We start from the raw sequence: 16,867 nt of genomic DNA, 5'->3' as shown, positions 1-16,867 counted from the left end.
TGCACATATTTCTACACTTTAAAACCTGTGGGAAACCCCCATTAACTGTTAATTCTGTGGTTCTTTTATTTTTTTTATTTTATTTATTTATGATAGTCATACAGAGAGAAAGAGAGAGAGGCAGAGACACAGGCAGAGGGAGAAGCAGGCTCCATGCACCGGGAGCCTGATGTGGGATTCGATCCCGGGTCTCCAGGATCGCGCCCTGGGCCAAAGGCAGGCGCCAAACCACTGCGCCACCCAGGGATCCCTCTGTGGTTCTTTTAAAAAGTGTATTTAAATCATAGGGTAAACTACTTTGAGCTGTTTTTTTTTTTAAAGACTTTATTTATTCATGACAGAGAGAGAGAGAGAGAGAGAGAGAGAGAGAGGCAGAGAGAGAAGCAGGCTTCATGCAGGGAGCCTGATGTGGCACTTGATCCTGGGTCTCCAGGATCACGCCCTGGGCCTACGGCAGGCGCTAAACTGCTGAGCCACCCAGGGATCCTCCTAAGCTGTCTTTTTAAACATAAATGGGCTTCAGTGATTGAACAAAATTTTTCATAGAATTACTATTTGATCTGAAATGGAACTATTTTTTTAGTAATTGTAGCTTACTGTTGAACAATCAGATGTTTTCTCCCAGATTTTGTGTGGTCACTTACTGTTTCCAGACTAATTACATTTTTATTTGGAGTTATTTGGAGTTCTCATTCCCTACTAATTAAAATTCAATTCTCTAGCATTCAAGGCCTCCATGATTTTGCCTTACAAACTTTATTTTCCACTTGAGCCCTCCAGCATCCTATATTCCACAGGAGTAATCTTTGTTCCCCGTATATCCTGGGAACTGTCTACTTGTTGCCCTTAACTCTGCCATTCTCTCTACTTAAAATGTCACTGCCTCTCACTCTTGTCTCCATAAATCCTACTTCTTTTTAAGCACTAGCTTAAATGTTATCTCACATTTGAAATCATGCATTATATTAATTGGAATATTAGTTTTTTCTTTCGTATTCAGCTCTTGGTGGATTCACCCTCATTCTTCCACTGAATCTTGAAAAGTCCCTTGCACATAGTAGGCACTTACATATCAACGATAAGCTTAGTGAATCAGGTGTAAAGTGTGGCAGCTATATGAACATCATCACAGAGTTCTTAAGTCATGATTTTGTAATCAGCTATGGTTCACTTAATAATGGTATGTAAGAAGTAATCCTATTTTAAAACTGCTGTAGTTATAGCAGTTATGTAATAGCAGTATGCAGCATTTTCATTCTTTACCAAAATACACAAAATCATGAGGAAAGAAAACCATGATTTAGCTGTTACTTTAAATTATAATTTTATATTTACTTACTGGCTCTCTGAAAATAGAATTTATATCAGTAGCTTTATATTTTTCTATTTTATTTATATTAATATCTCTAGAATTAAAAAAAATATCTCTAGAATTAAGAATATCTATTTGATATAATTTCAGTGTCTCAAAAAGAGAACTGGGCTAGAAGTCAAACATCCTGGATTGTAATTCTTACCCTGTCAATTGTTTTTACTAACTTTTGGCAGCCCTTAGTCTCTTAGAAATGCTGTTCCTTTTACTTAAGAATAGAGGGTATTGAATTCAATAATTAAAATTGTCTCAAGATTATGCTGTAAAAATATTTAAAAAAGAGTAAAACACTACTCATAATATGAGCCTGGAAGTGGGGAACATCTGATTTGCTAGGACCAACAGGATTTAAAGAAAATCTGTAAATCACTTGGCGTTTTCAATTACTTTCAATTTTTCATAGTACCTTTTGAATTTGATTGTTCCTTAGGCCCACTGCAGTGGTAAAAGATCAATACCAAGTTTAATAATTGCACACCAAGAGTCAGCAGTCATGAGTCTTGATCTTTCTAGCTAGATTATAGCAACTTTAGATAAGCCCCCTAACATCTACAAACCTGAACTTTTCATTCTATGTTGTAAATTAGATTATTTTCCCTTCCACTCTCATTTGATAACCCTTATAAGGTTCTAATGAGATTATGATACTTTGTAAACTGTAGAGTTCTATAAACATGTGAGATACTGTGGTGTATCTCTAAGAATGCCTGACCTGAAGCTAGAAATCTGGATCAGACAAAGCAAGGGGAAAGGACTCACTTTAACATGATCATAATTATTCAGCCTTAGAAAAATAACTGATTCAATAAAGTTGACTGATGGATAATCTGTTTGGTACCATTATTTATACTGGCATCTCTTCTCCAGGGAAACCTTAGGTCAGCCCTAGTGCATGAATTCATGTACCTCATTGGTGAACTGGAATACAATTCTTCCTATTATAATGGTATGTTACAAATGGTTTGTATGACAGCAGTAGGGGTACGGGCTCCTGAAAAATGGAAATCTTGTTTGAATACCCTGGCTTAGCACACAGTAGGGGATGTATAAATATTCTTGCTCTAGTATTTTTTTTTTTTGCAAGAGTTAAATTTCTTGCAACACATACTAATATTTTTTCCCTCTGCTTAGAGCATGTTGGAAACTCCTCCCATCATTTCTTCTTTGCTTGTCTGTTGTCTTTTTCAGACTGTGAGCCTCTTAAGGCCAGACACTACATTTTATTTGTCCGCATTCCTGAAACCCAGTACAGCAACTGTTGGATATATAAGCATAGTTATTATATGAAAGAATGCGTAATTGTTAGTTCTCCTTTAATGCAAATTTTTTAACTTGTCTATCACAGGCATCTTAAAATTAGGAAAACACTGTTTTATAATATTACTGAAATTTTAAAGAGCAGATTACTTTTACGGTGAGTTTCTAAAAACCTATTTCAATTTTTGAGATACCCATGCTTGGATGAGAAAAATAATTATTTTAAACACATCTTACTAAGGAAAAGATCTTAAAATGTTGTAAATAATGTATAATGACAGTTTTATTATGCCTGTTTAGAAAATGAACTTTACAAAATAAGCCAGAGCTGTGATTATGAATATCCAATACAGATGCAATCATTTATGTAAAGAGAATGTGCTAACCTCACATTGTACAAAGATGCCCATGTGACCTCCACAAGTAAAGCTAAGTGGACAACTGGAAGAAGTATGCAGCTAATTCAGGGAAAAGGGGAGAAGGCAAAAGGGAAAGTTGTTTTTGTTTTGAAGGAACTTGTACTGTTACTATCTAAGGTTCCTGTGATTAAAAATACTTACTTGCAATTGTCGCAAAACAATAAAAAACCTCCTATCAAATAAACAAAATCTTATCAACAAAAGTGTCAGGGAGGGAGGCAGAACATGAGAGACTCCTAACTCTGGGAAATGAACTAGGGGTGGTGGAAGGGGAGGTGGGCGGGGGTGGGAGTGACTGGGTGACGGGCACTGAGGGGGGCACTTGATGGGATGAGCACTGGGTGTTATTCTATATGTTGGCAAATTAACACCAATAAAAAATAAATTTATAAAAAATAAATTAATTAATTAAATAAAATAAATTAAAAAAACAATGAAAGGTGCTTCTTGATTAGGAGAAGACCTTTTCATTCCTTGTGATAAATAAGGATATAAATACAATGATTAAGCTATGCAGGTTAGCTGTTTTGATAGCAAATGAGGGAAAACTAAACGCTTCCTGTTTTTAGAATCTTTCAATATGGAATTCACAAACCCCAAATCATGGAGCTTGAAGGGCATTTGTAGATTTCTTTTACCCCTTTGAATCATGTCAAGATTCAGGCAGCATGATCTGGCAATGAAGGATAGAAATGTGCAATTAGCCAAGAGTAGCCTATCATCATAATGAATAAAAATGGAAAAGAACGGATATTTTAGAAGTTAAGTAAGTTACTGCTAACGTAAACGATATTTAAGGAAATGAAAAAAAAGTGTGCATGCATTGGGTGTGTTTCTGTTTGTGTGTATCCCTATACAGGATTATTTTACCAATAATATTACAATAAAATGTATAATTTTAAGGACTGATTAATACCCATGTGTTTTCGAATTTTAGTATAAGGCAAAGTAAAGTTATAGCTAACAAAATAATTTTGAAAGTATATTGTAATTTTTAATTCATATTAAGACTATAGGATTTGTAATAAAATATCCAGTCCATTTATTGTAATCATTGGACATTCTAATGTGATCTAGGTATCCTACTCAAATTTAAGAATCTGTATTGATTTCAGCAGATCTCATATAATTTATATAAAAAGCATATGTTGTCACTTTTAATATGAGTTATTATTTTTATCTGAGTTATTTGAATTATAGTGATTTTATTATTTATTTATTTATTTTTTAAATTATAGTGATTTTAAAAATTAGCTTTCTCATTTGTTTTTTATAGAAATCTATTCAGATAAAACAATATTAATGTTTTTGCACATCAAGTGAATTCTTAGTACCAACCAGTGCTATATTTAATTTCCTTTTAAGACTTAATTGACTTTTGGGGTGCCTGGATGGCTCAGTGGTTGAGCATCTGCCTTTGGCTCAGGTCATGATTCTAGGGTCATGGGATCAAGTCCCGCATCATGCTCCCCACGGGGAGCCTGCTTCTCCCTCTGCCTATGTCTCTGCCTCTCTCTGTGTTTCTCATGAATAAATAAAATCTTAAAAAAAAATACTTAGTTGACTTTTTCATTTTCCTTTTAAATTGTTTCCTTTTAAATTGAAGACTTTAGGTAAAAACTAGGTCTGTTTATATCTGTATAGCTCTAGCACTAATCACCATTTACGATATAAATTTAGGGTTTGCCAAAGCTAGTCATTGATCCTCTGCAACTGGAACATTTTGATTACTTTATTGTCACATTTCTTCTGAGGCAGAGTATTCAGAGTATCTCATTCTTGGGATCTAGTGAGGCTGCTGATGACAGAGGAGCAATTATCCCCTGCATGAGACAGAAAAAAAACCAAGGAGAGGGACAATGTTCATTCATATCGTTGTATCCAAAAGAGTGTCATTTGTATGTAGAAGTATGTTTGAAAATTTATGATGCAGGTTTTTAAAATACAAAGAAATATGATAGAAAATTACCAGGTAGATTTATAGTATGCTATGTTTGTAATTTTCAGATACACATTTTCCCACTTTTCAAGATCTCTGAAACTAGGAGGTATCTAACAATCTAACAGTTATAATCGGATTGGCAGCACTTTTTTTCCTTAGGAGTGAATAAAATGATGCATTATTCAATTGATGGTGTCTTTCATTCAATTAGATATGCATATGCATATCTAATATATATATATTTATATTTTCTAGGTGAGGATACAGTTAGAAGAGACAATCTGATTGATTTCTTAAGTATTTTATGAGTTTGTCTATATCTTTCGGGATTCATCAATAACAAATTTTCAAGTGCCTATTATTCTTAGATGCTAAGGATAATAAACTCTACCCTCACAGAGCATATAGCAAGCTGGAAAGACAGAAGTTAGATATTTAATTACCGTATCATGTGGTATAAAAGCAAAGATGGTAGGGACTTACATGTTTCTGGGGGAGGAGGACCAATTTATCCCAGTGGGTTTCTTGGAAATGATGCTCTTGTGGGGACTTGAGGGTAAGCAAGAAGTGTGAGTAACTGCTTATGCAAAGGCCTGGAGACTTCGGCAGAGCTGGTACAACAGAAGAGCTAAAAGAAACTCAGTAATCTTGACAGGAATATATTCAGCTCATTTACATCTCTTGATACTCTTCTGTACTTGCTTTGAGAATGAATACAATTCTCCAGTCACAGACCACTCTGTATAGGCAATGTATTCTGATTTTAGTATTGTGGCAACAATTCCAAATATCTTTCATCTCAATTTTTAAAAATGAATTCAAATACACTATTTTGTGTTTCATACAACAGAAGGATTGTGTAGGTAAATAAAAGCATTCTGATCCCTAATTTTCTGGATATGTTTTAAACATGAGCTACTTTATAAGATATTTTAAGGGGCATATGAAATTTAAGCAAGTTCTAAATCTAATAGGAAGTTTGTTGGGTTGGAGGTGGAGGAGAATGGGCAGAGGAGCATCCATTTAAGGAAGTAAACTCAACAGTTATAAGCTGTGGCACGAGAGTTTACACATCAAAACAGCACCACAACAGCAGGGAAGAAAAACAGGCACTAGTTAAACATACATATTTCATTGCTACTCTCAGTGCCTATTTATTAAACAAACATCCTATAAATTTACTGCTACCTTTACAAATATCATAATGACTAAAGAGTTTCACCATCTTCAGTAATTCTGACAGTCCATTGTATGCCCCTGGAAGTCATTTTTTGTCATTGGTAAGTGTCTGATTTCCATATTCAGCCATCACCTCACTGAACTTCATTTTGTTTTGTGGTGTTTTTGGGTGCTGGGATCATGACCTGAGCCAAAGGCAGATGCTTAACCTACTGAGCCACACAGGTGCTCCTAGACTTCATTTTGAATAGGAAATCCTAACTGAAAAAAGTCACAAAGGAAGACACCTTGTTTTTAGGCTAACTAAAATGTTTCTAGGGAAGAGAGACATATAATTCAATTCTGTATATTCTTAATATTCAGAGAAACAGTCTTATTTTGAGTTATGATTAATGTAGGGTGGGACATCATCTAATTTCATTATATACCAAAAAGTCATGAAAATATCAGACACATCATTAATTAGGTCCTTATCAAAGTCTTTTAGACAATTATATGTGGCTCTAACGTTCAGAGAGTTGAGCAAGAAAGAAATGGACTAGCATTTTGACAGACTGTATGGCATATTGTTTCACAGAATGATATTTGAGATCAGAGATCTAAGCTGAGCACAAGCTTTGCCATTTACTAGTCATCACACTTTAGACAAATTAATCTCTTACCATTTTGGTTTCTTCACCTCTAATATATGGATAACTATTCTAAAATTGCCCTTCTTTTTAGATTAAAGTGAAATAATGCATGCAAAGTTTTGGCACAAGATCTCACACATAATATGTTCCCAATAAATATGTGCCTTTCAGCATTACGTTGTGTTATTATTTTTTTCGGTTATTGTATGTCTTAACCCTATTTCCCAGGAGGTTTAATTCTGCCATTTGGACTTGGCCAATGAGAGGGCTGGGCAAGACATTAGAGGGTGGGAAGAAAAGAAAGGGTATTTATTTCTCTTGCTTCCTCCTGTCTGGGTTTCAATTTTGGCTCTAGCTGCATTCCTCTTCCTATGTCCCAGCTCCTATCCAATAGCCCCTCTCCCACAGCTAGAGTTCCCAGTCAGCCTGACATTGCTACCTCCTCAGGCCTAAGAGTGGTAATGGCTTCTCTTCCTACTGTTGATTCAGATGTTTCTTCTCACTATTGTTTGTCCTTAGGTGCGCCACCATCTTTTGTCAGTTCTTCAAACACCTCTGTAAACAGTCTCTTTACTAAACTTTCTTCAGTTAAATCCTTTGTGTCACTAGTTTTTTTTTTTTTTTCTGGGACTTTGACATACATAAAATAATCTTTGTTGACCAATCATTTAAAAATATTGTTAAAAGTGAATACAAGACAATTCTTAATCCAGTGGGAAGCTTATTGAGAGGGTGGTGATTTGTTGTGATACAAACCCAGCTTTGAAGGCCAGAGAGATGGTAGGGGGTGGTGGAAAGGAAGGGTGGCGTTCTTTTCTAGATATATAAAACAAGAGTATATTCACAGAAGCAAAATGAGCATGAGGATTATGTAGAAAGTAAAGAAATATGACTGGATATCATGGGGGAGTTTTCATTTCAGGGTTTTGGTAGGCAGAATAATGGTCTTCCAAAGATGTTCATGTCCTGATCCCTAGAACCTGTGAATATATTGCCTTATATGGCAAAAGGGACTTGGCACATGTGGTTAAATTAAGGATCTCAAGATGAGGAGATTATCCTGTATTATCCAAGTAGGTCCAATGTAATTAGAAGGATCCTTATTAGAAAGAGGCAATAGGGTCAGAGTCAGAGAAGGAAATGGATGATGAAGCAGAGCCAGAGGGGAAGATTTGAAGATGCTATTCTGCTGGCTTTGAAAATGAATGGAGCCAGAAGCTAAGGAATGCATGTGGTCTCTAGAGGCTGGAAAAGGCAAGGAAATGGATCCCCCCCATAGCCTTCAGAAGACACACAGCTCTGTCCACACCTTGATTTTAGCCCAGTGATACTTCTAACTTACAAAATTGTAACATAATATACTTGTCTTGTTTAAACCAATAAATCTGCAATTTGATACAACAGAAATAGGAAACTGACATAGGTGCAGGAGGAGAAAGAGAGTGCTGGACTAGGGCAAACCCAGAGCCCTCAATAGAGAATTTTGGGTTTCATCTGAAGACACTGTTTTTGTTTGTTTTACTAAAAAGACTAGGATATAATGAAAATTAGTTATTAATAAGATAGATTAGGGGTTGGGTTAAGACTGGCAAGAAGAAGAGCTCTCTACGGTAAAGAGTGAGTATGGTGATAAGACCCCAAACTAGGTGTGGATTCTATGAATTGAGAAGTTTCCAGGAAATCTGACAATATGATGACTGAATTGAAAACCAACAAAGGAGAGGAAGAAGTCAAATTTCAAATCCTTATTTGTGAAAGGGGCAGAAATATAGCGCATATGAGGAACTGATCAGTTGTGACACAGTAAATTCTAAATTTCAGTATGACTGAATAACATACACACATCACACAAAAGGGAATTAAATGTTATAATTTAGAAATATCTATGCATTATTTTTAAGCCCCCTTTTGCATTTAGCAAGACATATTATCCCAACAATTGCAGAAAACTCACAGTATGCAAGTGTGACTGTTATGGGTATATAAAGTAGTTAAACCTAAAAATATATATAATTGTAACTCTTAACCTCTATTTTTTTGAGTTTCATGCTTGTCTATTTAGAGGATATGCAAACTGCATTTGATCCTTTCTGTACTAGTGACTGCTTATTTGCTAAAATGAAAAAGGTACAACTTGAATAGTTGTAAAACTTCAGATTTTGTACAACAACAACAAAATACAAACAACCTTCAAAACGTTTGAACTGAAGAGGCATCCATTATAGGTCAAATAAGTGTAAAGGGCGGTGACACTTGCTGGTAAGTTAAACCATCTGCTGGCTGTAAAGCTGTTCAGAAGTTACTACTGTTTGGATTACTGGACACTTCCTAAGTAGTGGAAAATGTCTGGATGAAAAGTCAATAGCTCATAATTAACTCTCTTAATACTGTGAAAAAATGTTTTGCTTGCTAATAATTCATTTCTCAGTAATCTTCATAAGAGGTAACTATGCTTGGGCATCTAAATCAGAGTAAACTGCCTGGATCACCCGTTTTAAACGCCAAAATGCTAAATTAACTAGTACCAATAAGCATGCCAGGAGTAAGGACACTGAACATTGGAATATTGATGATATGCTACACCCAGCCATTAACCTAACCATTAGTCAGGTCACTTTCCTTTGCGCAAAGCTTCACCAATCTGCCTTTTTCTTTCACCATTTCAAAATATGACCATGGGTTAATTATCTGGAAAATCTTGAAAATGCTACGATTCAACCTTTTCCTAAACTGGATATAACTTTGCATTTCCAGTGTGTATTTTTAAGTAACTTTTATCCACAAGTAACAATACTGTATTTTGCATCTAAAAAAAATAGTCTGCTCTGTGACTACCCCTTTCTCAATTTCAAAACGTCCCTCCTCCTTATATAGAAACATCATTTCAAGACAAGAAGCAATTTTGCCTTGCATTCCTTTCTTTCCTCGTTCTACAGCAGAAAAGATCTTTGAATACTTGACAGCAAGAAAATGCAATAATGTCCACTGTTGAGTAATCTGAAGGTAGGAACTTGGCATATAAATCCGGGCCCTGTAGCTACCTCCCTCAAAAAAAAAAAAAAAAAAAAAAAGTGGGGAAATGTCTTTCAGCAAAGTCCTAAAATACAATGTACACTGCAAAAACAACTTTAATCGTAAAAGCATTTGTACTTTGTGAAGTTTCCAGCGCTGTCTCCCTCCTACCCTTGCGGGGGAAGGTTCTGTAACACATCAAAACTCGTAACCAAAAAAAAAAACCGCAGAAACGCGGTTTTCCGCGCTGCGCGCTGCCCTGGCTACCCGGAGCGTCCCGAACCGAACCGAACCGAACCGAACCGAACCAGCGCTCGTCCACCTCCGGGCCGGGGCTCTCGGCGTCTCCCCACCCACGCGCAGCCCCCCGCCCCGCACCCAGGTGCTCGGAGACACGCAGGGTCGCTCACCGGTGAGGAGCCAGCAGCAGGCGACGGCGACCCCCGGGCCGGCGCGGCGTGGGGGGGCCATGGCCGGGCAGCGGGGCGCGGGCTCGGGGGCGCGGGCTCGGGGCGCGGGCTCGGGGGCGGGGCGGGGCGCGGCAGCTCCGCGCTCGGGGGCCGCGCGCTCCGGGCCCCTCTGCCGCGGGCGGTCTCCGTCGCTGCCCGGGCAGTCGCGGCGTCCAGCGGCCCGAGCGCGAATTTCCTGCGTTTTCGACGAGTGCGTCTAGGTCCTCTCCAGGCTCTTCACATCCCAGACTTCTGCCCCGTCGCCCGCCCCTTCCCGCGCTCGGTCTCCGAGCCCGCTGGCAGCCTCCCAGGCTCCGTCCGAGACATGGACAAATAAAGGCTGCGGCGCGGTGCGCGTTTAGGCTGAAGTCCACGGGCCGGGCTGCAAGGCGGACCTTAAAGGGCCATCTGCCTTTCATTGAGAGGGCGATCCCCGATCCGCGTCGGCTCCCGAAGGTGGGAGGGACGCGGCCAGGGCTGGACCTCCTGCAGGGTGTCGCCGGCCCAGCGGCCCGCCCTCGCCTCCTTACTTATCCGTGGGTCTGCGCAGGCAGCGCGCGTAGTGCCGGCCCCGGCCCCTAAGGGCAGGCTGAGTCCGATGGCGCAGAAGAAATTAGGAGGGTCTCGGAAGTGACCACTCCGGCGGTCCCACCTCCCTCTCTGCAGACACTTGGACTTGGCTGTGCTGTGGTGGTCTGGCACCGTGTGGGGGGGTGTGCGTGTGTGGAGGGGCATCCCCTCTGACAGGCCCCTACAGATTTTGCTTTCGCTGATGGAGACTTTAAGGTGATTTGTGGTTAAACGGTGGTTGCAGCTAGACTTTTCTTTGGGAAGACTGTGAGAGGAAAGGAGAAAGAAACAAGAATGGGAAGAAAGAAAAAGAGGGAGAAAGATAAATGCAAGAGGGAGGAGAGGTTAAGGAAGGTTGGAAGCCAGTCTCCTTAGAAATGGTATGTGTGTGGGCTATTTTGTTTAAGTTGAATTAGGGTGTTTGTACGCTGGGAGTTGAATCTAATAAAGAACTCAGGACATTGTTTTATTTCTTCTTGGTACAGACTTTTATAAGAATGCATTAAATCATGTTCATGTTACTCCTTCCTCCCCCACTCCCACTCTCTAAGGAACTAAAATTTGAGAAGTTAAGTTGATGGGTCAAGATTCTGCAGATGGTTAGTTACCCCATCCTGGGAGACCCAGGCCAGAAAAGGCGTTTAAGAATTTGCACTGCTTCTGTTTCTTTTTGGGTGAGGTGTAACAACCTCTCTGAGTCAAGAACCACATTCACACGTTAGCTTCATTTTTTTGTTTGTTTGTTTGTTTGTTTGTTTGTTTAAAGCAGCTGTGTCTTAATGATTTTGAGAATTTCAAGGAAAGGGAAGAAGTGGATGAATGGATTTGTGTTTATGGGTGGTGGGGGGAATCGAATCTATTCAATTCAGTTCAATTCAAAGCAACAACTAATTATCTCTATCTAGCAGGACTAGGGCTAGGCAGGACAAGACTGCCACCCAAAGGAGGACTCTGCCTGGAACTCAATACAGGTGACATAGTATAGGTAACCCAGGAGAAGGGAAGGAAGAAGCCGACGGGGATGATTGAATAGATTGCTACTAAACAGATGATTCCAAGGCCTAAAAGCTGGAAAAGACAAAAGCTAAAGAAATGTAATGAAGATCAAAAGTAGGATGGGCAGCTCTGGGAGGTTGAAGAAAGACCATCAAATCTCAGTAACAATGACCTGTTGGCTAAGGAATTCCTCTTCTAATTTATGTATATGAAATGATTACCTAATAAATATATTGAAAACACTGTTATTCCCTATTTCTAGCTTTCATATTTTCATTTCTTAGTCGTACTTTAAAAATTGCACAAATAAATCTCTAGAAAAATCTCGTATTGGATCACAGTTCAAACCCATCAGACATGATTTAGGCTCCTTTGCCTGCATTCAGTGATTTCATATCCCAGTTTGGCTTTGCATCCCATCTTCATTAACCTGTATCATCGTCCTGCCTCCTGCTATTCATTTTCCTGGGAAAGATCTGACAGGTAATCTGTACATCTCATCTCCCTGTCTATAGTCTCAGTTATGTCTTATGCGTCTTGGTATGGCCCATGGGCCTTTGCACAATAGTCGAATACTGATTAACTGATTAATGCTTACTCATTTAAAAATCATGATACTTTTCTTAAAGTATCTCTTCAAATTGCTCAGTGTAATACAATACTGTATTATATGTATGTGTACATATATATATACATATATATTATGAAATATATATATGCAAACATATGTGTATATATGTATGTGTATATACCTATATACATATGCTATATGTGGCTCTAGAAAATTATAATATTACTGAATTATAAGTGAAATAAGGAATTGTAAAATTATATCTTATTGAAATAAAGTAGGGTTAAAACATACTTATAATATGACCAAGGTTATAATTACTGAAAACTTTAGCTTTCTTTTTGAGGATTAATAAATAAATATTTTGAATTTAAAGTTTTGAAAATCTTCTCTAGGATTTGCAAACTAATAGTGATAACCAACACTACCGGTGTTGTGGTTAAAGTTAACTTCTATATGTTTTATGAATATTATGGCAATATTTATTAATCTTCCTCATTTCACATAAATGCAAATATAGAGATAGAAAATAGCTATTGTTGGAGAATTAAATTTAAAATCAGTGCTCATTTTCTGAACTTCATTCAACAAATCTAAACATAAATTAATGTCATGCAAACTATTCTCTTAATCAATATTATCCTGAAAGGAAGTCATATTATTGAGTAAACTGAGGCTTAGAGAAGATAAAAACTAGGGTCTCAAACTAGTCATTACATGGGGTCACTTGACAGAAAATGTTAAGCTCTAGACATTGTATGCTGTCCTCTTCTATTTTACATGAGATCTAATCTGATCAGATCTCTTTAACAGTTTGGGAACATTCAATGAAAAGCAGAAGTACCTTGGGAGGTTAGAGACTAAACTGATGAAGAATTTAGAATATAGAGTCTATAAAATGAGGCAAAAGTAATTCAGATTACTGGTTAATATCTCAAAAATAAAAACATACATTTCGTACAAAGTGTTTTCCTGAAAGGTAATCTAATATATTAAGAGTATAATTAATGGAGTAAATAGGTTCTTGGGTTAAATTCCTTGGATCCATGCCCAGGAACCACCCTGTGGCAGCTGTGTGATCTAGGAAAAGCTATATAGTTTCAGTGAGCCTTCCTTTTTTCAAACATAAAATAGGCATAAAAATACTGCCTCTCGTTGAAGACTATTGTGAGAATTAAATAAAATAAGCTGGGATCCCTGGGTGGCTCAATGGTTTAGCGCTTGCCTTCACCCCAGGGTGTGATCCTGTAATCCCGGGATCCAGTCCCACATCGGGCTCCCTGCTTGGAGCCTGCTTCTCTTGTGTCTCTGCCTGTCTCTCTCTCTCTCTCTCTCTCTCTCTTTGTGTCTCTCATGAATAAATAAATAAAATCTTTAAAAAAAGTAAATGAGACAAGCCTATGAGGCACTTAGCAAAGTGACTAGGTTAAATAGACATGAATCATTCTTCTTCCCAGTTGTAGAAGGATTAGAATTAGACAGTGGGAATATAAGGCAGGTGTGTGGTGGGCCATAGGAAGTGTGGGGCACTTGATGGGATGAGCACTGGGTGATATGCTATATGTTAGCAAGTTGAACTCCAATAAATAATAAAAAATAAATAAAACACACACACACACACACACACACACACACACACACAAAATCCATCAGTGAACATACAGTTTTTGTCTTTCATTCTGTTCACTGATTATTTTTTTTCTCATGTTGAACTCTCCTTGCATTCAAGAAATAAATCTCCATTTGTTGTGGTAAAAAAAAAAAAAAAAAAAGGAAGTGATGTCATTTGATGGGCATCAGAAGAAAATTCTGGTGTTTGACCAAAATCATATCTATCAACTCTTGTTATTATTTCTGGAATCCTCTCCTGGAATCCTTACTTTGTATTTGGGAATTTTCTTGAGGATATTCCAATAAAATGGGTACATTAAGACATCAGAACCCATTATGACATTAACAAGGATTCACTTTTCAAATTAGCTAGATGTCAACAGGATTTTTTTTTTTTAACAAGAAAAGAACATTTCAAGAAGAAGTTGGGAATAGGAAAATGTCTAGAGTTCTGCTTCTGGTGAAGGCCAGGGTTCTTTGGTAGTTAGATCATGGGTTCTCAAAGCCACAGGATAAATAAGGCACTTTCACCTGAGTAGAAGGGTAGTGTCGGTTTTATTCAATAATAAATATGTTTAAAAGTGTTTCATGTTAAAATAAGAGAGTTTTATAAGAAAAATGTAAAACAGTGTTTTAAAAAAGTTAAATATGAGGTTTAAAATACATTTTAGTATAGCATTAAATTGTGCTTTCTTCCCCTCTCCTGCACTCTGAGGTGTTAAGGCTAGGTAGTAAAGTCTAGAGCTGCTTCTGTTAAGATTTCATTAAGATTCAGATTTTTGAATTTTACTTTGTATATAGTCAGACAGTTGCTCTCCAAGACAGTGAGGCTAATTCACAGAGCTAACTCAAATGGGCAGTTATAAACTTAGCTGAATATTTTTTATTTATTTATTATTTTTATTTGTTTTAAAGAACTTATTTATTCGTTTGAGAGAGAGAGTATGAGAGAGCATGAGTGGGGGGATGGGCAGAGGGAGAGGGAGAGTATCAAGCCAACTTCCTGCTGAGCCTGGAGCCCTACATGGCCTCAATCTCAGGACCCTGAGATCATGATCTGAGCAAAAATCAAGAGTCAGAAGCTTAAGCAACTGAGCCACCCAGGCAACACAGTTGAATAATTCTTAAGTTCCTGTTGTGTACTGGACTCCAGGGCTATGTTCTGCAGAGGCAAAAATGGGCAAAACATTTGTTTTTCTACTGAAAATCTGCTGCACATTAATTTCTTTCATTTGGTACTAGGAAGAGAAAATAAGCAGGTTTGTTCTCAATTATAACATTGACACGTTTCATTTCAAGCCTCTTAAATTAAGCAGTCTAGTGGAATTACCATGTTAGTGTTGTTACTTCAACTTGAGAACCCATGATTGCTTTTTCTACGACCAAAACAAAGTCACAATAATGTAGAGCTTAAACTTCACCACCAAACAAACTTTTTTTGTTGTTGTTATTACATAATGTTCTTGTGTGAATGTTTTTTCACTTAAAATATAAAATAGGTGTTCCTCCCACCCTATTTCCTGAACTAGGTCTATGCCAGAAACCTGGTCCAAAGACATTTGGGCAATTGGTACTTAGGAAAAAAAAATGAATTTAGAATCCTGGTGAAGGACAGTTCTTAATACTGTAGGAAACTCCTGAAACTTACTGGCAGACTTCAACATGAGTGACACACTAGGGCTGCAGGGTGGGATGGAGTACCAGGGTGGTGCCCTGGCAAGAATATTTAAGTCATGGCACTCTGACTCACAATAACCATCACAGATGAGCAGTAACATTTTAGATGCACTGCTTGATTCCTTAATTTGCAATGTGAGTTAATTATTTTTTAAGCTATTAGGCAATTCTAGGATTATTTTAGCAGGTTGATTTAATTATTTTCCTTTAACCTGTTTGTAAAGAGTTAAAGCAAGTAGGTGGGCTATAAAATCTCAAGACTTAAACAAATATTATATAAATAATTATTAGTAACTAAACCAAGAAGATTGCTTATAGTAGTACTGGGTCACTAAATATATATGTGGGGAAATACTCTTTTGTAGTTAATAAAAAATAAATAGGTCAAGAGAAAGGGAGTGTATTATTTGGCTCTGAAATAACAACACTTAAATAGCTTGTTGTACAAATTATGTGGCTATTTTTCATCTGCTCTACTAGAACATAATCTATACCAAGACAGTCAATTATTCAAGTCTTTGTTCTATAGGGTAAGGACTGATTTGAAAGGCCCTGCACTCAAGGAGGAGATCCTGGGGCTTTTCATGAAAGACCCGTGATTAAGTGGTCTGTCCCCAAAAAAAGAAAGTACTGGGCAACTAGGAAGATAGAGCCAGTGATTGGGAGTCAAAAGCCCACTAAAACTGCCAGGTAAAGTGAGAATGAAAAGTGAGGTGTGATTTGGCAATGAAGATGGAAGCACTCTGCAGCAAGATTTGAACCAGAGGCTGGGAAAATTGAAAACTAAGGCCATAAATACCAGGATCTGCCTGAATTTTTATTTCATGTGGGCTCAAATGTGCTACCAGGGAACAAGAGAAATGTTTAAAATATCTACTATGGAGCTATTAATCTGATCCATAAAAAGTAAATAGGACAAGTAATTCTAATATTAGTGTATTAGCAAGGCTAATAAAAATGATAATATTAATTAAGCAACTATATATCTCAGGGGGAATTCCAGTCACAAAAAATAAGAAGCATAAAAAAGGAAACTTTTTAAGGTATTAGATTTCTTTTGAGTCTCAACATACAAAGAGATGATTCAGTGTTTCCCTCTCCTCTTTTTTTCCCCCTGGAAACAACTTTTTTGTTTGTTTGTTTGTTTGTTTTTTAATTTAATTCCTGCTGAGAAGAAAAA

General features: G+C 37.5%; 1 protein-coding gene and 1 long non-coding RNA gene across 2 annotated transcripts in view; one reads left to right on the top strand and one right to left on the bottom strand.

The window, feature by feature from the left end:
* Positions 1 to 10,681, bottom strand: part of ITGA1 (integrin subunit alpha 1) — a 169,189-nt gene extending 158,508 nt beyond the window's left edge. The window contains exon 1 of the mRNA XM_041747906.1: positions 10,224 to 10,681. Within this exon, the coding sequence (XP_041603840.1) occupies positions 10,224 to 10,284 (61 nt within the window). The 5' untranslated portion in view covers positions 10,285 to 10,681. The remainder of the gene's footprint in view (positions 1 to 10,223) is intronic.
* LOC121486734 overlaps positions 9,208 to 16,867 on the top strand; it is a 55,480-nt gene continuing 47,820 nt past the window's right edge. The window contains exon 1 of the long non-coding RNA XR_005986724.1: positions 9,208 to 10,225. This is a non-coding gene — a long non-coding RNA (uncharacterized LOC121486734). The remainder of the gene's footprint in view (positions 10,226 to 16,867) is intronic.

The sequence above is a fragment of the Vulpes lagopus genome, chromosome 3, assembly GCF_018345385.1.
Source record: "Vulpes lagopus strain Blue_001 chromosome 3, ASM1834538v1, whole genome shotgun sequence".
NCBI classification, from domain to species: domain Eukaryota; kingdom Metazoa; phylum Chordata; class Mammalia; order Carnivora; family Canidae; genus Vulpes; species Vulpes lagopus.
The sequence above is the reverse complement of the archived record's forward strand: the minus strand, read 5'-3'. Positions and strand labels throughout refer to the sequence as shown.